The following is a 23030-nucleotide window of genomic DNA, read 5'->3' as shown; positions in this document are numbered from 1 at the left end:
TATTATTATTATTATTATTATTATTATTATTATTATTATTATTATTATTATTATATTGTATGCAGAATCTCAGTGCATGGCAGAAGTGCCCATTTCAGATATCTGTCCTCAGCAAAATGGTTCAATGAGAACTTGTGTGTGTATGAGTGTATATGTTTTAGTATTCTTATTAGAAAGTGGAATTGAAACTCCTGAATAAGTCCAGAAATATTCTGGGGAAGTGAGGTGAAGTAGACAGATGACTGCAAGACATATAATTGGTTTTTCTACTCACATTGGTTTTATAAAAATAATTATTTTTATTTCTTAATCAAGAGGACATCAAGGGAGGCATTCATGGGCACACTGGCACTTAGAGTACAAGATAAAAATATATGTGAAACGAGTGTCCATCATTTCAAGCTTCAGGTGGTTGCTCAGCACATTAATATTTCACTGAAATAAAATATGGGACACAGTGGCTCAGCAGTTAAGATGCTGACTCTGATGATTGCAAGATTAGCAGGTCTGTAGATTGAGGCGTAGGCATTGTGGGACCAGGAATGTAGTCAGGATTTTGGGAAGGGGAGGTCCAGACTAAGTGCCACCATTATAATGGGGCTTTGGCGTGGCAGCACAGTGGCACACACCATTCACTGTATCTAAAGGAAGGGGGGGTCCGGACCCCAGGGGCCCGCCCCCTTGTCTACGTCCCTGGTGGGATGGAGTAAACTCCTGTCACTAGTCCCAGCTTCTGCCAACCTAGCAATTCAAAAGCATATAAAAGTGCAAGTAGATAAATAGGTGCCATGTCAGTGGGAAGGTAACAGCATTCTGTGCAATCATGCTGGCCACATGACAACATTGGCTTTTCAGCTTAGTAATAGAGATGAGCACTGCCCCCTACTGTTAGACACAACTAGACAATCTTGTAAAGGGAAAACCTTTATCTTTACCTATAAAATAGGGTTGGGCAGCTTGTGAAAGAGATTATAGCTATAACCCATTAAGTGACCACAAACCCACAGGAAAATGTCCTATTTGAATGAATGTTTCATATTGGCATGTGGAAAGATCACAGGTTACATCTTTGAGCAGATAATTCTGTGTGGGCTTGTCACACAGGAAGTACCACTGGTACTCTGCTTCATGGAATTTTAACAAAAATGTATATAAAATTATCACAGCCAAAGCATTTGGGCAAATAGATGAAACTGAATATACTATTTCAATGTCCTAAACAATTTAAAAACCAGGATAAACTTTCAGCTCCCCACTTTTGATTCAAACAAGTTAGACAGGATTTTGAGAGAAATCAAAAATAACATAATGAAGTCAAGCTTGTGCTAAAATAGCATGGAGGAATGGACTGATTAAAAAATGAGATATTAAAGTTCAGCCATGACTGTCCCCTGAATTATACAGTGGCATTTAGGGTTTTGAGAGCATATATTTAAGTTGTCAAATTAGCTGAATTGATGACTGTAATGTAGGTGAACAAGTCGACAAGTGTTGATGATTCATAACTCAGATAGGATGTTCATAGCAGTTACGAAGAAAATGCTGCTGCTGTTACCAGTGTTTCTGTACTACGTGTGTGTGTGTGTGTGTGTGTGTGTGTGTGTGTTAAAAATAGGCATCGAGTGGGGGGAGAATTAATACCAAAACAAAGTCTCACACAACTAGAAAGAGCAGACAAATAATAATACAGTGGACCCTTGTTATACACTGGGGTTTGGTTCCAAGATCCCCCGTGTATAACAAAATCCGTGGATGCTCAAGTCCCATTAAATATATTGACATAGCAAAATGGTGTCCCTTATAAAAAATGAAAAATCAAAGATTGATATTTGAAATTAGGCTAGCCCTGATGCTCCAATAAGATTTGTTGCCAGGTAAAGGAGTGAAAATAGATAGGATGAACACCAACAGTCTAAGCTATGTGGATGACACATACTACTAGCAGAAAATATCACAGACTTGGAATAATTACTAAGGAAGATCAAATATAAAATTGTAAAGGCAGACTTAATGTTAAACATAAAGAAATAAAATAATGACCACAGATGAAATACATAGATTCTACCTAGGTAATGAAGAAATTGAAATAGTAAAAGAGTTCTCATACCTAGGGTCAAACCGTGATAAGAATGGAGATTGCAGTAAAGAAATCAGAAGAAGGCTAGGAATGGGAAGGGCAGCTATGAAGGAACTAGACGAAATCCTAAAGTGTAAAGATCTACAACTGAACAATAAAGTAGGAATCATCCAAACCATTCTGTTCCCCATCATTATGTATTGATACAAAAGCACGACAGTGAAGAAAGCAGATCGAAGAACATCAACCCATTTGAGATGTGGTACTGGTCTGGAGAAAAATGCTGAGGATACCATAGGCAGCCCAAACGACAAACAAATGGGTCTGGAACAGATCAAGCCTGAAATTTCCTCAGAAGCCATGATGATCAAACTGAGGCTGTCATACTTTGGCATGAGAAGGCACAACTCGTTAGAAAAGACAATAATGCTAGGAAAGGTAGAGAGAAGTAGAAAAAGATGAAGTTCACATGTCAGATGGATAGACTCAATCAGACAGGTCATGGACCCGGACTTGTAGAAACTAAGCAGAGCAGTGGAGAATAGTGGGGCTTGCAGATGTCTCACAGTTGCCATATGTCTGGGTTGACTCAAGGGCAGTTAACACACACACACACACACACACGTGTAAAATATTATAACCTAAATGTAGAGTTAAAAGTAAAATTCAGATTAAAAATGCAAATCAAAACTAGTTTTTACTTAACAAACATTTTCAGTGGAATTTCAGTAGAATGACGCATATCTAAAAGAAGTACACTCATTTTAAATTAAATGCTAATTGGCACAAACAATCTAAAATTTTAAAACTCAACCAGTAAAAATTTGATCCTGTATTATATTTGATAGACTAAAAAAGTACACTGAGTTGCTTTCTGCACCGGCATTTGGGACGTCCGGAGGACGTCCTATTTTAAAAAAGGGGTGTCTCTTATAGACGCCCCTGGGCCTAGTACGGACTCCGTCCGTACAAGATGGCGCTGGCCCTTCTACATGGCCAGTGCCATCTTTGCGTATCGGACGCTGAGCGTCCGTACAGGTCGCGTCCTTTGTGACGTAGCGAGTGCGCCCCTGGCACCTCTCTACGTCGCAAATGCGACGGAAAAAGAAGCTCCATTTTGGAGCTTCTTTTTCGGTCCGTGCGGGAGTTGCGCCGTGTGGAAGCTCCGGCTCCCCCGCGGACCTACCGGCGGTGGCGGCAGAGCGCCGCAAAGTGGCGGTATGTACCCCGCCTGAATTTAGAGCAGATGGAGAAGAGGTTTATAGTATATGAAATGTATGCACAGATCTTCATGGCTCATCTTGCCAATGAACCTTTGAACAATTATGCCACAATTCATTTTAATATCATAGTGTTGTCACTGGCCAAATGACAAAGCATATAACTGCTGTATACACACACTTACAAACACACAAACACACACATACAGTACTTTTTAAATCAATTTAGTGCCTGTTAGCAAAGCTATGAGATCTTATTTCCAAATATATGAGATGAGCTGGATCCAGATTAAGATTAAGACAGTTGCATTAATCTGTTGGAAATTGAGGAAACAAGTAAGGCATGGCTAGTTTAAGTCTCATTGATTTCAATGGCAGTAAACAGTGACTAACAACACAGTCTTAACCACATCTTCACAAAAGTAAGTTCTGTTGAATTCACATGGGGTACTTCCTGACAAAATAGGATAGGATCAATCTCAATTTAGACTCAATGTAACCTGCTATCTTTTGATGTGAAAAAAGTACTTTTTCAGGTATTAGGTGCAAAGTATTTCTAAACAAGAAAAGTGTGCAAAGGGATCTTGTAACCCCTTTAAAACTAACTGAGGCCTGAAACAGATGGGCCAAATCAAGTGGCTTCTGGCCGCTTCAGGGGCATGGCATTTACATGACGCATGCCCCCAAAGCAGCTGAAAGCTGTAGAGGCTGCACTGCAAGAGCTGGCCAAAACAGGAGCTGATTAAATCAATCCTGCTGCGGGTCCATTTGGGAACTTAGTGGTGGCCCACTTTGGAAGCAGACCATGTATTCTCCACGGTCCCGATGCAATTGGTACTGGAGCAGCCAGAGGTCGCTCTTTCCGGGCCATCTGCTTCTGCCCTGAGTGAAAGAAATTGTAAAATAAGCTTTTGTTGACTTGGTCTACAAGGAAGTTTGAGGAAGTAGACCATGGGGTGAAACAGATGGTCAAAATAAGCAGGTTTCCGGACTGCTTCGAGACAGGGCATTTAGATGACGCATGCATCGGAGCCAGCCAGAAAGCGCACCCAAGCCACCAGAGGGAAGCCACAGCCGCCAGTAATGTGGGTAGCAATGCCCAAAAGAGAAACTATGACACCTCCCATTGGAGATGAGTACAACAGACACAAAACAGACAGTCAAAGAGGGGGCATGGGGTGCAAGGGAGGTGGAGGGGGGCATGATTGTACCTTGCTGGCATCTACATGGGCACACCTCTGCTCTAATGCCCTGTCCTGGTGAAGCGCTGCACATGTGAATGTGTGCAGATTCACAGGGACTGCCATCCAATGGGATGGCAGTCACTAGCAGTTTGCTCCTGCAAAGATGCGCAGGGTTGGTGGGGGAACAATAAAAAAGTACCCAGTGATGCGACTTGAAGCCATGCCATGTGGTGATGACATGTGCACTCCAGCTGCCTTGAGAATGGACAGTGTGGTTGGTGAGGTTTTAATGCTGCTTCGGAAAAGGCAGCTTCAAGATGATTTTTCCTGTCCATCTGTTTCACCCTCAAGTCTACCAAGGATTATGTTACAACTTTTGCTTACTGAGGCCCAGTACAGACCAGTGCTTTGCACTGGCCTAGGGCCAAAAGTAGGGCTCAAGAGTGCAGAATGTCCACATGCTTCCCAGCTCTACTGCATGCTGCAGGTGCCATCTTGGTGCACCACTGTTTAGACTGGACACATGATGATGACATGCCTCGTGCACCATGTCCAAATGGCGTGGCACATGAGGGATGGCATAGCACTGCTCCAGGACATTTAGGGCACCTCTGTAGCAGTGCACAAAGGAGCCACATTTTGTAGCTCCTTTTTGGAGTGGATCATTGCTGTGTGGTTGCCATGGCAACGATCCAGGGGAGAAAGGAGTGGCCTCTGGCCGCCCCTTTCTTCCAATCTGTACAGCCCCTTAGTCTCAAAGGGGCTACCAGATCCCTTTACATACTGAAATTCTAGACTAACATGGTTATGTATCTGAATTCTACCTCCTGCAAAAGAAAATGTATACTGTATATATCCTTAAATAGTAGGGCTGGCTCAAGACATTGTGTTGCCTGAATATAAGAACAAGATTGTGCTCTACCCCATTCCACACAGAATGACTCACTATTCTGAGCACTTAATTGTCACTGCTTAATACATTGTTAACAGCTGGATGCGTTTTAAGTCTCCTTCAAAAACCTATGGGGTCATTATTTAGAATTTTTAAATAATTAAACCAGTCACCACACTAATATATAGCACCTTCAGAGTCTTTTTAAAAAATGAAAGTGGGTTTCAATAAAAGCCAGAAGATCATATAATCAGCTGTCCTGTGTTGGCAGAACAAAACCCAAAATAAATAGAAGTTGGAGTATTATTTTTTAGGAGTATTTGGTATTAATACTTGCTTTAACTCTAATGTGTTAGCAGCATGTTACTTAACAGGTTTCTTTTAAATTATGTTTTGTTATTTTAAAATACACACACACACATACACTCTTAAAATTACAAAAATGGTCAAAATCCCTTAATATGTCCTGAAATATTTTAGAAGTAGAGGAAAAAGACATGAACAAACACAAGGCTTCAGATTGGAGTCTCTGTTACAGTACTGTACTGTAATAATGTGGCATAGGGCAGTGGTAGCCATAATAATATGGCATACAGCAGCAGTAGCCAGGTGCGCATTCGTCATGCTCCCCCCAAGGAATCTGCCAGCCACCTGCTTCTACCTGTGGAAAAACAGATCACAGTGTGCACCCTCTTGAAGCTTGAGTCTGTTGTAAACAGGTTTTTTGACAGAGGTCAAAAGGAAAAGAATATCCCTCTGTGCCTTGCCAAAAAGGACTTGTACAGTCATTAGTAGCATATTAACACACATTACGGAAGTGGGTGGCTTGGGCACTCCCCTAAAGCAGGGGATCACAATGAATGCAGGTCTGGTGGCTGGGCTTTGCCCTGGCCAGTACTCTATACCATATTATACAGTACAGTACTGTAATGGGAACTCGCATCTGAAAGCTCTGCGGGCCAAAGAATGCACACCTGGTTGTCAGACCACTTCTCATCCCAGTTGGAGTCCAAAATAATTCCCATTTAATTATTTATGGCAAACTCACAAATAATCAAATCTGCAGAAGTTAAATCTGCAAAATCGAGGGCTGACTGTATTCGAATCCAAGATGTTTTAGTTTTTTCACATATTCACCACATATAATAAAATGTCCCTTCCTGTTGGTCACATTTCCAACATATATTAGATTGAAGTGAACCTTATAGAGTGTGCCAAGGATGCTATTTAATTGGGTAGAAAGTATGATGTCTTCAGGAGAGTATGAGTTTATAGAATCTGAGCTCAACAACAAACTTAATCCTGTCTACCAGGCCAGCTGCCTAGTGTCTATTACTTAAGAGGCATTGATAGCTGTTTATCTGAAATGGATGGCCTATATAAAGATAAGACTATAAAGCCACTTTTGTGACAAGGCTTCCTGCTTTCTCTTCCTGTGACTCAAGGTTATAGTTCCATCTGCCAAGAAGCCAAGATATAAATAGAGTGTAGTAAAAATAATAATAACCCCATCATGTTATCCTTCATCCTTGGAACTTCCATGTGATCACTTGGGGTGCTTCCCTGCTCTGTTTCCTCTGTTTGACTTAGGCTAATGGTATTTAGTGCAGTTTTGTTGTACCCTGGTTTGGAGTCAGTGGTTTGGAGCACACTTTCATTATAAGCATTACGAGCATGTTCTGCAAAGAAAACCAAAACATTAGCCAATGTCATCAGTAACACTCATGAACTTGGGACACTTTTTTTAAAATGTCTCAAGCCAGGGGGAGCAAATATTTTTAGAAGGCCAACACAGATTACAGAACCTTGACAGAACAAAATGGATTTTGCTTAAACCAGGGGCACTGTTTAAAAGCAGTCCCAACATGCAGGTGCCACTATTGAAAAGGCCCTCTCTCTGGTGGACAGTTTCTTGTACAGGTGGACCCCATATTACACAAGTTCACATAAGACAGGTTCGGTTACATGCATTAGGGGGGAATGTTCTCTCTTTGCATTTTCTAGGTCTTCCAGCATGATTCTATGGTATGCTTCCACCATAAGTTGACCATAGAGTTTCACTGAAGGACCTACAAATGCCTAGAAAGAGCACTTCTCTAGGCATTTGTAGGTCCTCCAGCATGGCTCTATGGTCACCTTCCAGTGGAAGCATACCATAGAATCATGCTGGAGGACCTAGAAAATGCCTATGGAGAACACTTGGTTGTTCAACTCAGAGAAATAACATTCCAGATTATATGCAAAAATTGTACTATGCAAAGGGTTCCAGAATGGATCCCTTTTGTAATACAGAATCCTCCTATATTCACATTTTTCAGTGCCTATTTAATCATTTCTGTACACACTTCAGGTAATGTGCAGGCTAGAATTATGACATCTAGAAATTTAGAATTAGATTTGCAAGCCTTCCACTCACATGATAACTGCTTTTCTTCATGGCCATCGTTACGTTTTTTTTACTGAACCAACTATGATTACTAAACTATGGTTTACTGAAACCATTCAACTTCAAATTGGTTTATGAAGCTGCCTGCTTTTAACAAGCCAATGTTAAGATTAACCACACTTACATTTGGATATAAACTGTGGCTATTTTTTTAAAAAAAGAACTGAAAGGTTCTGATTTCTTTATAAATGTGCTGGAGGGAGGAAAAGAACACATTCCTGTGGACCTCAGTGGTCAGTTCTTGTAAAGCTAATCCATTCAATACTATGAAAAGTTCATCCAAATTAGTTCAAAAAATAAAGTGAACCCCAGTTTTTCACTGCTTATGGATAAAATAGAAACAGAATTTATAAACATTTTTTCTCAGAGAAGATGCCCACATTTTGTGTTGTCTAGTACAAGAGAAAGGCCCCATTCATACTACAAAATTAATCCAGGATCAATCCGGGTTATTTCCTTGGTGTTCATACTCACCCTGAATGTACTCTGTACACTTGGGGGGGGGGCTATCAAAAAACCTGGGGTATTTGATACCGGTTTTTTTTTTTCCAAATTTTCCTGAAAGATCCACATAGATCTGCATCTTCGGCAGTGTGAATACACTTCCGAATTGATTCTGATTGCTCTGTATCATTCAAGGGGATAGAGGCAGCTGCATTTTATCCCAAAACAGTGGCACGTATGAATAACCCAAGGGTTAAAAAGATTCAGAGAGATTCGCAAATCCAAAACGTAATGAGAACAATGATCCCGATATGCATTAGTGCAGTGATCCACATCTCTTCAGGACAAAAAACTGAGTGTGAATGCCCCCAAACAAAGTACAGCTTCCTCATGCTTCTTTTTAAATACTTTTCAGCACAATCAGTCACACATGCCCTCAAAAAATGAATAAGAGAAGGTTGCTTGATTTTGTAGATCAATCCAGTAAACAGAAAACAGAAAGGACTAGAAACAGAAAAGACAAGAAAGCAGATGACGAGAAATGGATGTGGAACTAACATACGAGAAATGGATGTGGAACTAACATATGAGAATGGAGAGGATATGAGAGGAGGAATGGGTGGAGTGAGAAACAGCTAATGAAGCACTTATCTGATTGTGTCTGTGACTAAGCAATTGTATCTGTCTTCAGGATCAGGACTGTACTAGATGCCATATTTGTTATTCTCATTTAAGTATTTGTTATTTCACAGTGCTAGAACCACTTAGGGTGCCTGCTAAGTGGCTGGAAACCTCTAAAGATACCTTGCAGTTAAGTTGGTTAGGGTCATGTCATCATCCTTAGGAGGAAGGCTGGAGATTTTTCTGCCTGGGGAAGAGCAGCAATTGGTTCTCAATGCTCAACTCAAGGTGCATAGTGATCAAAGCTAGCCAAGTTATTTGGGTACATAATGAGGCAGAAAATCCCATAAACACCCTTCTTTGTCTTAAAAATATAGCAATACACATGAAATAACAATTTGCTCTCCCTTTACGGCACCCAAAATACATTGCCCGAGGCTGCCATCTTACTGCCCAGTGATGGGACTGACTTTGTTCAGGAGTGGGAATGGAAGCTTAATCACCTTTCCTCATAACATTCCAAAGCTTACCACTATGTAAGTAAGCTTCCCTAAGTTCATTTTAGAAGTGGTGGGGAGAAATGGCTGCTGGAGAATCCTGGCTGGGATAGGGACTTGGCAGAGGGCATGGAGCACTTTAGGCAGTATGTCAAGTTCCAGCTTGGTTTCAGTCTTCAGCACCCATTAAAGCCAAAACCCATCAGATGGCACAGTGCCTGCACACCTGTTCTCTTCCCATCCCCCCAAATTAATATTAACAAAATATTGGTGTAGTTTATTTTACTTGACAGGTCTATAGCTCAGCACTTTGACATCCAGCAGAACAATTGGTGTTCTTCTACGGGCAGGGAAAGCAGATGGTTGGATTATAGTGATCTGCTGAAGACACTGTTTTGCTTTATTCCTAGGAGACATCAGAAATAAGAAATGGAACTTCACTTTCAGAAATGCTGAAAATAAATTTGGGACACATTGGCTTTTTGCCTACCCCTTAATAATTCTTAGGGTTGCATTTTGCTTTTCCCCAAAGAAACATTATGTAAATAATATTTTTGTTTCCAGACTTTAGCTAACTCCAACTCCAGGGGGAAAAGTGCATCCAGATGTTGAAAGTGCTCAAGGGGGGTGGTGATGATATTGAACAGCCCAGTATTCAATTATGATTCTGTGGAGAAATTATCCTTATTTGAAACTGTCATTTCCCTTTTTAGAATGTAAAATCACACTCTGATATCGTTCCAGCATAGATCTAAATTAATGTGATTTACTTCCTTTGAACATTCTATTAATGAAACATTCTATTAATTTATGTGCTGCAAAGGAAAACAACATGGTACTAATCATGCATAGTATTGCAATCTTCAGAAGGAAACAGAGACCAAAAGGCAGGATTTGGGGTGCATGAATGTAAGTGTGCACTTTTTTGCGTGTTAGAGAGAGATGTGATAACTTTGCAGTCCCCCGCCCCCGCATTAGCTGTCTGTGAAAGGAGTGGTGAATTTTAGAGAACAATATTTTCCTTTAGTACTGATTCACAAAGTGTTCCAGGAATACTTTATTTAATCAGAACATAATGTCTCCAGATCCAGGGATTTTTTCACATAAGTGCAACCTGCTGATATGGTTATGCAAATAGAAGCAAAATTAGCAAACCTGCTTACTTGATCTGTAAACAAATAACTTACTAATTAATAGATTCAGTGTAGAGTACAGAACTAGGATAAAAGATAAGTGTTAATAACTGTACAGTCAGCCCTCCCCTTACATGGGGATCTGTTCTGGTAAGGGGAAAACCATGTATGCTTGGGCCCCATTGAAAACAATGGGCACGCACACATGGTGCATGGCCCATTATTTAATTCTCCCGCAGCTTCAGCGTAAGGTTTTTATTGTTGTTAACTGCCCTTGAGTCAATTTCAACCCATGGTGACCCTATATATGAGACATCTCCAAAACTCCCTGTGCTCCGCTGTTCTGCTTACTTCCTGCAAACTCATACCCATGACCTCCTTAATAGAGTTCATCCATCTCGAGACCGTGTGCTCATTGCTGAAGGGGTGGAGCTTCTGTGAGTCACATCTGTGAGTCACAAGGGGGCGGAGCTAGCAGACTAGCTTTATATACCAACTTCCAGAGCCTTTCAGAGCAGTCCGGCCAGAGAGAGGAGAAGGAGAGGAGCTGCTTGGCAGCCATTTTGAGACCGTGTGCTCGTTGCTGAAGGGGTGGAGCTTCTGTGAGTCACATCTGTGAGTCACAAGGGGGCGGAGCTAGCAGACTAGCTTTATATACCAACTTCCAGAGCCGCACGCCTAACGGCGCCCGAATTTTAGTTTTAGTTTTCTTTAACTCAACAACTCTACTCAAGTGGCATCAGGTTAGAATCAGATATTGAAATAGAACCTTGCCTTTAAGTATCAGATAGCAGCCAGTACATTCCTTTAAAGAAGTATTCCCAGTAGATTGACTGTTATAGTCATTACTAAAGACTTTGCAGTATGGACAACGAGGGATCTGCTGTAGTCACCTGCAACTCTTGTGGGATGTTTCTCTTCTTGCCCACAGAAGTCGAGAACTTCACATGCACCAAGTGCAAGTTGGTAGCACTCTTGGAGGAGAAAGTGCAGCAGCTGGAGTCAAGAGTAGCTACACTTCAGCATATTAGGGAACAAGAGGATTTCCTGGACACAATAGAACTAACCATCTTGGATGAGTACCATGCAGAGGAAGATACTAGGGTGGAAGAGGTCACTTGCCATACACAGGAGGCAGACAGCTGGAGGAATGTCACAAAGAGAAGTAAGCCAAGAAGGAATTGTTCGGGGAGCTTGCAGCTAGAGAATCGATTCGAAGCTCTTTCCCTTATCAAGGAGGATGAAGAAGAGCAGCATGGACAGACTTCAGGGACAGAGCAGGGGAGCCTGAGAGTCCCACCCGAGGGAACAGTCGCTGCTAAGCCTCGGAGGAGGCGTGTGGTCGAAGTGGGGGACTCCTTGCTGAGGGGTACAGAAGCAGTGATATGTAGGCCTGACAAGATGTCTCGAGAGGTGTGTTGTCTTCCAGGTGCAAAGATCCGGGATGTGACAGAGAGGCTGACAAGACTGGTCAAGCCTACTGACAAATACCCCTTCCTTTTGGTCCACGTGGGAACTAATGATACTGCAAGACACAACCTTCAGAACATCAAAAGGGATTACGAGGCGCTTGGTAGGAAGCTGAAAGGAATGGATGTACAGGCTGTCATCTCGTCTCTTCTGCCAGTTGAAGGGCATGGTCCAGGAAGGGAGAGGAAAATAGCGGATGTGAACAACTGGCTTCGCAGATGGTGCCGCCGAGAAGGATTTGGATTCTTCGATCATGGGCTGCGGTTCCACAAGGAGGGACTTCTTGCAACAGACGGGTTGCATCTCACGCCAGTTGGAAGAAATGTTTTTGCCAACAGTCTCAAGAACTTGATCAGGAGAGCTTTAAACTGAGTTCCGAGGGGAAGGGAGACAATATTAAGGAAGGCGAAAGGGATGGCAAAAATAGTCAAACTGACATAGAGGAGACAAGGCAAACAGTGCAAGGATCCAACAGTGGGAGGCAAAAAAACTTGCACAAGCAGCAAGTAAAAGGGAACCATGGTCTGCGATGTCTCTACACTAATGCACAGAGCATGGGAAATAAGCAAGATGAACTCGAACTCCTAGTACAACAAAGCAAATATGATATAATAGGCATCACTGAAACCTGGTGGGATGAGTCTCATGATTGGAATGTGGAAATAGAGGGGTATAACCTTATTAAGAGAAATAGGCCAAACAGGAAAGGAGGAGGAATAGCACTATATGTCAGAGATATTTACACCAGTGAAGAGATCCAGGACATCAATCATGGAAGCCAGGTGGAGAGCATCTGGGTAAAAATTAAAGGGGAGGGAAACAACAAGGATGTTACGGTGGGAGTCTACTACAGACCCCCAAGTCAGACTGAGGAACTGGATGATATCTTTCTAGAACAGATGACCACACAGTCAGAAAAGAGAGATGTAGTAGTGATGGGTGACTTCAACTATCCTGATATTTGTTGGAAGTCAAACTCAGCAAAATCCTCAAGGCCTAGCAAATTCCTCACTTGCCTGGAAGACAATTTCATGGTCCAAAAGGTGGAATAGGCAACAAGGGGGTCAGCTATTTTAGATCTGATCCTAACCAACAAGGATGACTTGGTTAATGGGGTGCAAGTGGTGGGATCATTGGGTGGAAGTGACCATGTTCTCCTGGAGTTTGTAATACAGTGGAAAGGAGAAGCCAGGCATAGTCAGACACGCATCCTAGACTTTAGGAGAGCGGATTTCAGTAAACTTAGAGAAGTATTGAGGGCGATTCCATGGTCAGAAATACTAAAAGATAAAGGAGTTCAGGACGGATGGGACTTTCTCAAAAGAGAGATACTGAAGGCACAATTTCAAACAGTTCCAGTGAGAAAGAAAAACGGGAGGTGTCTCAAGAAACCAGGATGGATGACTAAGGAACTTTAAACCGAGCTAAGTTTGAAACGGAAGATGTATAAGAAATGGAAAAAGAGGGAAATCACAAAAAAGGAATTCAAAGAAATAGCAGGCATGTGTAGGGGTAAAGTCAGAAAAGCTAAAGCGCAGAATGAACTCAGGCTTGCTAGAGAGGTTAAGAACAATAAAAAGGGCTTTTTTGGATATGTCCGCAGCAAAAGGAAGAAGAAGGAAACGGTAGGGCCACTGCGTGGAGAAGATGGCAAAATGCTAACAGAAGACAGAGAAAAGGCAGAATTACTCAACACCTTCTTTGCCTCAGTCTTCTCAGAAAAGGCAAAGGGTGCTCAACCTGAGGATAATGGAGCAGAGGACAGAATAGGGGAATTTCAGCACAGAATAAGTAAAGAGATAGTAGAGGAACACCTTATTAATCTAAATGAATTTAAGTCTCCGGGACCAGATGAACTCCATCCAAGGGTATTAAAAGAACTGGCAAATGTAATATCGGAGCCATTGGCAATAATCTTTGAAAACTCCTGGAAAACAGGAGAGATCCCAGCAGACTGGCGGAGGGCAAACGTTGTCCCCATCTTCAAAAAGGGGGAAAAAGAGGATCCCAACAATTATCGTCCAGTTAGTCTGACATCAGTACTAGGAAAGATTCTGGAGCAGATCATTAAACAGAGAGTCTGTGAACATCTAGAAGGCAATGCCATAATCACAAAAAGTCAACATGGGTTTCAGAGAAACAAGTCATGCCAGACAAACCTGATCTCTTTCTTTGATAAAATTACCAGCTTGGTAGATGAAGGGAATGCTGTGGATATAGTACTGTATATCTTGATTTCAGTAAGGCCTTTGACAAAGTTCCCCATGACATTCTTGCAAACAAGCTTGTAAAATGTGGGCTAGACAAAGGAACTGTTAAATGGATCTGTAACTGGTTGACCGGCCGAACCCAAAGGGTGCTCAACAATGGCTCCTTTTCATCCTGGAGAAAAGTGACCAGTGGGGTCCCACAGGGCTCTGTCCTGGGCCCAGTGCTATTCAACATCTTTATCAATGACCTGGATGACAGAATTGGAAGCATACTTATCAAATTTGCAGATGATACCAAATTAGGGGGAATAGCTAATACCCCAGAGGACAGGATCAAGATTCAAAATGACCTGAATAGACTAGAAAGCTGGGCCAAAGCTAACAAAATGAAATTCAACACGGAGAAATGTAAGGTATTGCACTTAGGGCGGAAAAATAAAATGCACAGATATAGGATGGGTGACACCTGGCTGAATGAAACTACGTGTGAAAGGGATCTAGGAGTCCAAGTAGACCACAAGTTGAACATGAGTGAACAGTGTGATGCGGCAGCTAAAAAGGCCAATGCTATTTTAGGCTGCATCAATAGAAGTATAGTGTCTAGATCAAGAGAAGTAATAGTGCCACTGTATTCTGCTCTGGTCAGGCCCCACCTAGAATATTGTGTCCAGTTCTGGGCGCCACAATTCAGAAAGGACATTGAGAAACTGGAGCGTGTCCAAAGGAAGGCGACAAAAATGGTGAAAGGTCTGGAAACCATGCCCTATGAGGAACGACTTAGGGAGCTGGGGATGTTTAGCCTGGAGAAAAGAAGGTTAAGAGGTGATATGATCGCCCTATTTAAATATTTGAAGGGATGTCATATTGAAGAGGGAGCAAGCTTGTTTTCTGCTGCTCCAGAGAACAGTACCCGGAACAATGGATGCAAGCTGCAGGAAAAGAGATTCCACCTGAACATTAGGAGGAACTTCCTGACAGTTAGGGCTGTTCGACAATGGAATGCACTCCCTCAGAGGGTGATAGAGTCTCCTTCCTTGGAGGTCTTTAAACAGAGGCTGGATGGCCATCTGTCAGGGATGCTTTGATTTGGATTTCCTGCATGGCAGGGGGTTGGACTGGATGGCCCTAGTGGTCTCTTCCAACTCTATGATTCTATGATTCTATGATTCTATGATCTTATATATGGCCTTCTTCTGTTTCTACTTCCCTTCACCTTTCATTGCATTATTGTGAATAAGATGTCTCCTATACTCTACTTCTCTGCAGAGTCTCTGTAGATTCAGGCAGGTGGTCTCTCTGACTGAGTCAATCCATCTGATATGTGGTCTTCCTCTCTTTCTACTGCCCTCTACCTTCTCCAACATCATTGTCTTTTCTAATGGGTCATGCCTTCTTGTGATGTGTCTGAGGTACAACAGCCTAAGTAAGCCTAAATTTTGTCATCTTGGGTTCCAGGGAGATTTCTACCTTGATCTACTCTAGGATCTACTTGTTTATCTTTTTGGCTGTCCACGGTATCCTCCGACTGTTCTTCATATAACATTTTCTGCACATAAGTTGAACAGGTAGAGTGAAAGGGTGCAGCCTTGCCTGACCCCCTTTGCCGACTGGAAACAGTTCTGTTTCTCTGTGTTCTGTTCTGACAGCAGCCTCTTGTCCTGAGTACAGATTTCTCATCAAGACTATCAGATGTGTTGGCACTCCCATTTATACATAATGAATTTCATGTTTAGACATGGGTCCCATCTCCAAGATATTTCATTATGCATATGCAAATATTCCAAAATCTGAAAAACTCTGAAACCCAAAATAATCTGGTCCCAAGCATTTTGGATAAGGGAGAATCAAAAGTTTTATTACTTAATGAAACTGATTTGGTTAAAGCAACCTTTCATGGAAATGTTATCTTGATATTATTGTCATGTGTATACATTTTCAAGGGAAAAGCAGTGCTAGGGAACAGACTTTTTAAAAGTTTGGAAAAAATTATCTCTGTTTTATTGTTTTATTGCTTTATATCCTTATGGCTTTCATATTTACATTTTAAGAGCAAATGTTTCCTAGCCATTAGCCTAGCATAAACCCGCATGGATACAGTGACACTGAACCAACCAACTGATTTTTTTCAGGATATTACATAACAAATAAATAAATAAAACTATAAATGAAGTAAGAAATTGGAAAAACAATTTGTCCCCAGGAGGGCTAAATTAGTCTAATCGGTTCTGCAGCCAATGTTTTGCATGCAATAAATTAATATGGGTCAGAACTAAGTTAATGCTCCACACATAACATGAATCGTGCCATAGCTATTTTGTAAGGAAGGCGCATTACAGACCGCCCAAAATGGGCAGTCTCGCACCGCTGCCGGTGCGGCGTGGAGGAGCCTCAGCATCCAAATTGCATGGCTCCTCCACGCTGCAAATAAGAAGCGCCAAAATAGCGCTTCTCTTTGTGGCGCAGTTATGACACCGCAAGGCACCAATGGCGCACTCACAGCGCCGTATGCGCCGTGCGCTGTGCGGATGCAAAGCGTCTGCTACGTCAAGATGCCGGCCCCCATGTGGAACAGGCGCCTCCATTTTGTACGGACTCGGTCCGTATTAGGGTTAGGGGCGTCCGGAAGGGACGCCCCTTTCTAACCCTAGTACGGACCCAGTCCGTACTTTATGCCCGTCTGTAACGGGCCTTTGATATCCATTTTGTTGTCCTACAACCTCTGATATTCCAGTTTCTTAATAACATTTATAGGCATGTTATAGACGCGCCGAAGGGGTGTATTAGGGTTAGGAAGGGGCGTGTTAGGGTTGAGAAGGGGCGTCCCTTCCAGACACCCCTCAACCCTAATACGGACCAAGTCCATACAAAATGGCGGCGCCCGACCACATGGGGGCCGCCATTTTGACGTCGCGGACGCATAGCGTCCGGATGACGCACGGCGGAAGTGACGCCACGAGTGCGCGACTAGTGCCTCGCAGCGCCACTTCCAAGTCACTGAAAGAAGCGCCATTTCGGGGCTTCTTTCTTGCTGCGCCCGGGAACCGCGCAATTTGGCCGCTGCAGTTCCTGGACGCAGCAACCGGTGCTGGCGGCAGACCGCCCGTTTTGGGCAGTCTGTAACTCGCCATATATAATCTTCTTTGCACCAAAGGGTGGAACATCAGACATAAGAACAAACAAAGCAACCCAAACAGCATTATTCTGGAGTAGAACCAGGTGGAAAAGAGAGCAAGAAGGCACACCTGCCAGTAAACTATTACAATAGTTGAGGTGTGAGATAACCAAAGCCTGGACAAACAGATAGGCAGTCTGTAAGATCCAACAACCTTCACCAGTAATCCACAACAGCAACTTGCTTAAAAGCAGTGAAGTTTATTGAGATACAGATGAAAGTGATCAGACAGACTTTTTAGTGAACTCTGAAACTCAAGCCTCAAAACTCCAAGTTAAAAGCACTCCTGGCCCCCACCTTTTTTTTCTCTCCCGCCTTCTTCATTCCACCTTCCTCCCTCCTCTTTGCTTCCCAGGCTAGCGCGGCTTGAGAAACCAGGCTGACCTTGGGCAGGCTCTGCAGATGTCTCCAACTAATTAAACAGTACATTCCAATCCTATGCAGCTATCCGTCCCAAGCACCCCATCCCCCCAAGCAAAGCAAAGCTGGCAGGACTACATCTAAAGCAATTACACCAATAATATGAACAGCAACCAAAGTGAATGTGAATATTGATCAGTAATTGGCTTTGGAGTCCTGACACAGTCTCAATGGTAAAAAAACTACAGATTCTGTGGATGTTCAAAAGATGGAAGTTACATGCCTTCATAGTTGCCTCGAGGGGAGCAGAGACCAACTATTATCCAGCAGATTCCCAAGGTTCCTGGCAGCTGGGACAGGGACCAATGTATAGCCCTGTAAACCCAGCAGAGGGCATGGAAGTGGAGCTACTGGGCAGTCAGGCTGAAACACCAGGATCTTTAATTTATTCATGTTCAATTTAAGATGGTGAGTGGTCATCCACAGATAACATGCTGTGATTTATTCTTCTAGGGGTATGTTTTAATCTCATAATAATGTTGTTCTGTGGAAGGTGCTGCTTTATTAAATGAGTTCACCTTCAGATTCTTTCCCACTCTACATAAGTCCATCTTTATTAGATTCTTTCCAGCCCTACATAAATAGATCTTCATTAGTGATCAGATGGTAAACTAATACTGATCGACACAACAATTTTTACATGGAAATTTCATTATGCAGTAATGTCTTCATTTTGTTTTGCTTATTGAAATAGCATTGGAAAGGAAATATTAGCATATTCTCTGGATCTAGTCTTGTCCTGTTTCCTAGTGTAGTTATGCATGTGGAAAGTGCAGTCTGGAAACCAGATTGTGATGTGGCTGTTCATGACAGTCAAGCAGAAATATATTTTGTGCTTACAGGTGGGAAATGTCAAGTAAAGCAAACTATAGTATGGGAAGGCAGTTAGGGGTGAATCCAGGTCATACATGATTAATATGGGCCCGATTTAAATGGGCCTTTTCTGCCACCCCCATCACATGCTAAGAGTTGGCTGTCCATACCGGCCTCACCCCTAGCACATGACGGGGGCGTCAAAATGGCGGTGCCCTGTACATATGGGCGCCGCCATTTTGACGCGACAGACGCATAGCGTCCGCACATCATTTGGCGCTTGCGACATCACGACTGCACCATTTGTGCACTTGGGCGTTGCAAGCACGATGCAAAAAGAACCCACTTTTTGCGGGTTCTTTTTCTGCTGCTGGGAAGCCTCCCCATTTGGAGGCTGAGGCTTCCCGCCGCTGGAAATGGAGGCGGCGGCAGACTGCCCTTTTGAGGTGGTCTGTATCCCGCCATAGGGAGTTCACCAGAGATGGAGGCACAGTAGCAAGAACTCAGCCATTCTATAAATTCAGTCATGAGAACTGAGCAATCACAATAATCAAAGCCAAAAGGCAAAAATAATAAAATATACTGCTTAAGTCCATCCAGCAGTCAAAAATCTAAATAAAATCAAAAAGCACAAGCACTGCAAGATAGGTAGAATAAACCATTGCATATAATCAGAACTCCCAGAAGTTGCTGGGAGATTGCTAGCCACCTGACCTTGAGATGCCAGGTGGTTATTTGCTTAGCATTTCTTACTTGTTCCTACAAAAGGTGTTAACTCTTTTGGTGCAGCTGTATTTCTTGTTGATGTGCTGCAAATGATGGGAATGTCTCCTTAGTGTCCACCAAATCTGGCTGAAGTGAGGGCTCATCTTGCTGAAGGTGCCCATCAGCTGCATCTACCACTGGCTGCCCACATTCTGGAAGGGAGTCCTCCTCTGGAACTAGAGGCCTTACAAAATCTGATTCCTCTGTACTGGATTCCTTGGATTCCACAGGGTGAATTATGACACAACTTTATCTGCAGAGGCCCCAAGACAGTGGAACATCCTTCCAAAATATGTCTGCTTATACCCACTGTAGGATCAGAGGTTTATGGATCAATTAATACTTCTACTTGTGGAGATATGCTGTACTTTACAAATTGGATTAGCCAATTAGCTTATACACAGCTTCTTACTAAATTTAATCAAACACCACCACCATTATTCTCCAGCTTCTTCAGTTCTAACACATACTAGAGCAAATAATAGCTAAATACGCTTTGCCTAGATCTTGTACTACAGTTGAGGAATTTTTCTTCAATTCTCCACCATAAAGTGGCTAGCATGCTTTACTCATTACTTGCAGAAGGTATAAATAAAAAATAAACTTGAACATGGCTTTGTCAATAAACTGCTATTTTACTTCAGTCTAACAGGCCTCCCGCTTTTACACGGGATAACCTAAGAAGTCTCTTCTCATAAGCTCCATGATCATGATCCTCTCCACAGCCACTGAAACTGGTCCCAAGAACAATCTTGACAGTTTTTTGTGGACAGGGCCACTTCAAGAGGAGTGCCAGATCTCACTGATAAAAAGGAAAGGTGGTTGTTATTCTAAAAAAAAAGTAGCATGTCAGAACTACTGCTCAGAAAGCCTCCTCTCATCCATGGCTGGTACAGTTTTCTTCGTTCTGTAATTTTAATCCTAACTAAAGCAGGATTCATGGCACTTATTTGCCAACACTGATGTAAATCCCTGTGATTTTAATAGGCCTACTATAGTTGGAACAAAAGTTGGATTTAGACCCTGAAATCTTCCAGTTTACCATGGGCATTAGCTATGCTGGATGGAGGACTCCTATACTTGTGATCCAAAAATTTCATTTTTCTAAACTCTGGATCTAATAATTTATTTCTTGGGAGCAATGAGAAGAAGCCGATTACCTTATAATGTTTGTTTACAGTGTTTCCTTTTATGTGAGAAGCTGACATGTTCCACGATGTGTTTTAAAAAGTGTACTTGTGTTTACTTCCAAATACTTTGAGGGGATTTCTCAGGGGGCATTCAGAATTTATCCTACTTTTACTTTACAATATTTACTTACAGCATTTTCTTTTATGTCAGAAGCTGGCATGTTGCATGATGTTTTAAGGGGGGAAAAGTATTTCTCTATACTTTCAATACTTTTAAGGGATTTTTCAGAATTTACCCATCTCTTTCCTTCCTTCCTTCCTTCCTTCCTTCCTTCCTTCCTTCCTTCCTTCCTTCCCTTCTTTCTGTCTCTCTAACTGCAGGTTTGCTTTGTGAATCTGGATGCACACAAAGATGATTGTGACAATGAACTCATGAAACAGGCAAGTGCTCTTCTAATACATGCAGAGAAGGTACAGTACAATACAAAAATAGTTTATAATACAGAAAAGTAAGCAGAAGAATGAAAACATGTTTGAACCAGTTTCTAGATCTGGGGAAATGGGAAGAGAAACCACCAAATTAATAACAGAAATTACAACAGCCATGTATATATCCTCCATAAGGGAGAATTGGTTCACATAAACATTGTCTCCTTATGAGTGTGGCTGCAAACCCACTAGAGCTTCAGGGAACTCACATGGATATCTCTAGTAAATATGAATTTGCCAATAGATTCACAAACAGAAGAAAATTATTCCAACCTCCTAATGAAATTTAGTCGAAGTCCAGTATCATTAAGCCATGACAGTTTATATTTTTCTGTGCTGTAACCAATTCACATTCACCAGTTCAGTACAGGAGGAAGCTGTATGTTCTCTTCAAAGAGCAGTAAATGAGTAAGACCAGAGAAAGGCACCAGACATCTTGGCAAATGGGGCTAGAATACTGCTAAGCCTCTTGAAGGATCAACAACATTTATGTGACATGTCTGACATTACCAACTTTCAGAAACTAGAAACTGCAAGAAGGATATTCAAGGATTCCTTACTTTTACAGTGTTTCCCCGTCACGTTGATTGAGTGGGTTGGTACTTGCATTTTCAGACTACCAGTTACAGTTTGCATAGTGTTGTTGTGCAGTATGCATAGTGTAAATCTTTACACACAGAATCTTGAGGTTGTGCTGTGTAACCCTTGTACTAAATGGCAACACTGCAGAAATGAATGTGGAATCAAAGGAGTATTACCACTAAATTCAGCAAGGGCAGATGAATATGCATAAGTCAAGAATGTGCATCTGCTCACGCAATTCTGCTACCATAATCTTGAACTGAATCTGGATTTGCACATTGGACAAAAATGTTCAGTCCCTCCCACAGGGGAACCTATGGATGAGATTCCAGCCTATGAATAAAAACAGTTGAATCCAAGATAAAACCAGTAGGAAAGAGTAAATGACTTGCCAGTTTCTAACTGAACTGGATCTTGAAGAAAAAAGGCTTCTCTTTCTCAGACTGATCACCACTTCCTCTTAACAAGTACACCAAGAGCCAGAATGTGTCTAGGATAGCCTGAATAGTTCACTGGACCTTTTGAAAGATCCCACAGCTTATGGAGCTCTTTCTCTAAGTAATACGGTTACTCTTCATTTACCTAACATGCCAGCTGAGGTCCTGGCCAGCATTACTTTCTTCTGCTCTGCATTTTTAGGCAGAAAGAAGGAGCCCACCCATCACAGAACACTTCTCCTCAGGGATAGTCAACAGGTCACTGTCCAGAATTCCCTTGGCAAACTTCAAGGCAGGAGATTCCATAAATTCCTAGAATGCATCTCCAGTCCTAGCAATATAGACACTGCCTAAGGAATTCTCTACTGTCTCCCTACAAATGGGCTTGTGAGCTTTGCACTTCATAAAGTTAGTTTTGCGTTTTCAAGGGTGAGAAGTTGTGCTTTCAAAATGGAGCATCAATGTTTGCTGCCTTTTCTGGTTCTTGGTAGCCTAGAGGTTTTTAGAATGCAACCCAATGAGCCTGATTTCATAGTCAATTGATCCTTCCTCCCATAACATCTAAATAGAATATGCAGACTACATGACTAAGGGCCCATACAGACAGGCCAAAATAAAGCTGCTTCAGGTCACTTTGGAGGTATGCTGTTTAAATGATACATGCATTTTAAGAGGCCAGAAGCTGCACCAAAGCTGCGCTGTAGTCCTTAGGACTGGGCCCTAAGATTGCCATTCTTCTGCCTGCTCTTTAAAATATCTCTACCTGATGAAACAACCTGCAGTCTTGAAAGTTTGCAAAGAGATTTTTTGTGCTTTCTAGTTGGCCTAATAATTGTATTACTATACTATGGATTTTTGAAAAGGTTTTTATAGTTAAAGATTTTCATAATATTTGGCTAAAGCTACCTTTCAGTAATTTAAAACTGCTGTTTATCTGATCCTTTGATGCAATGGGAGGGGGAAGAGAGAGTGATTTCTCCTTTTCTTTTTTACATCCTTGTAAATATTTGAAACAATGCCAGTGCTTC

The 23030-nt window shown here is 42.1% G+C and overlaps 1 protein-coding gene across 3 annotated transcripts in view; it reads left to right on the top strand.

The window, feature by feature from the left end:
• Nucleotides 1-23030, top strand: part of LOC121926035 (SPHK1 interactor, AKAP domain containing) — an 87092-nt gene that overhangs the window by 44099 nt on the left and 19963 nt on the right. For all 3 annotated transcript variants that reach the window (XM_042458607.1, XM_042458605.1, XM_042458606.1), the window contains exon 4: nt 20876-20935. In XM_042458607.1, the coding sequence (XP_042314541.1) occupies nt 20876-20935 (60 nt within the window). The remainder of the gene's footprint in view (nt 1-20875; nt 20936-23030) is intronic.

The sequence above is a fragment of the Sceloporus undulatus genome, chromosome 3 (assembly GCF_019175285.1).
Source record: "Sceloporus undulatus isolate JIND9_A2432 ecotype Alabama chromosome 3, SceUnd_v1.1, whole genome shotgun sequence".
Lineage (NCBI taxonomy): Eukaryota > Metazoa > Chordata > Lepidosauria > Squamata > Phrynosomatidae > Sceloporus > Sceloporus undulatus.
The sequence above is the reverse complement of the archived record's forward strand: the minus strand, read 5'-3'. Positions and strand labels throughout refer to the sequence as shown.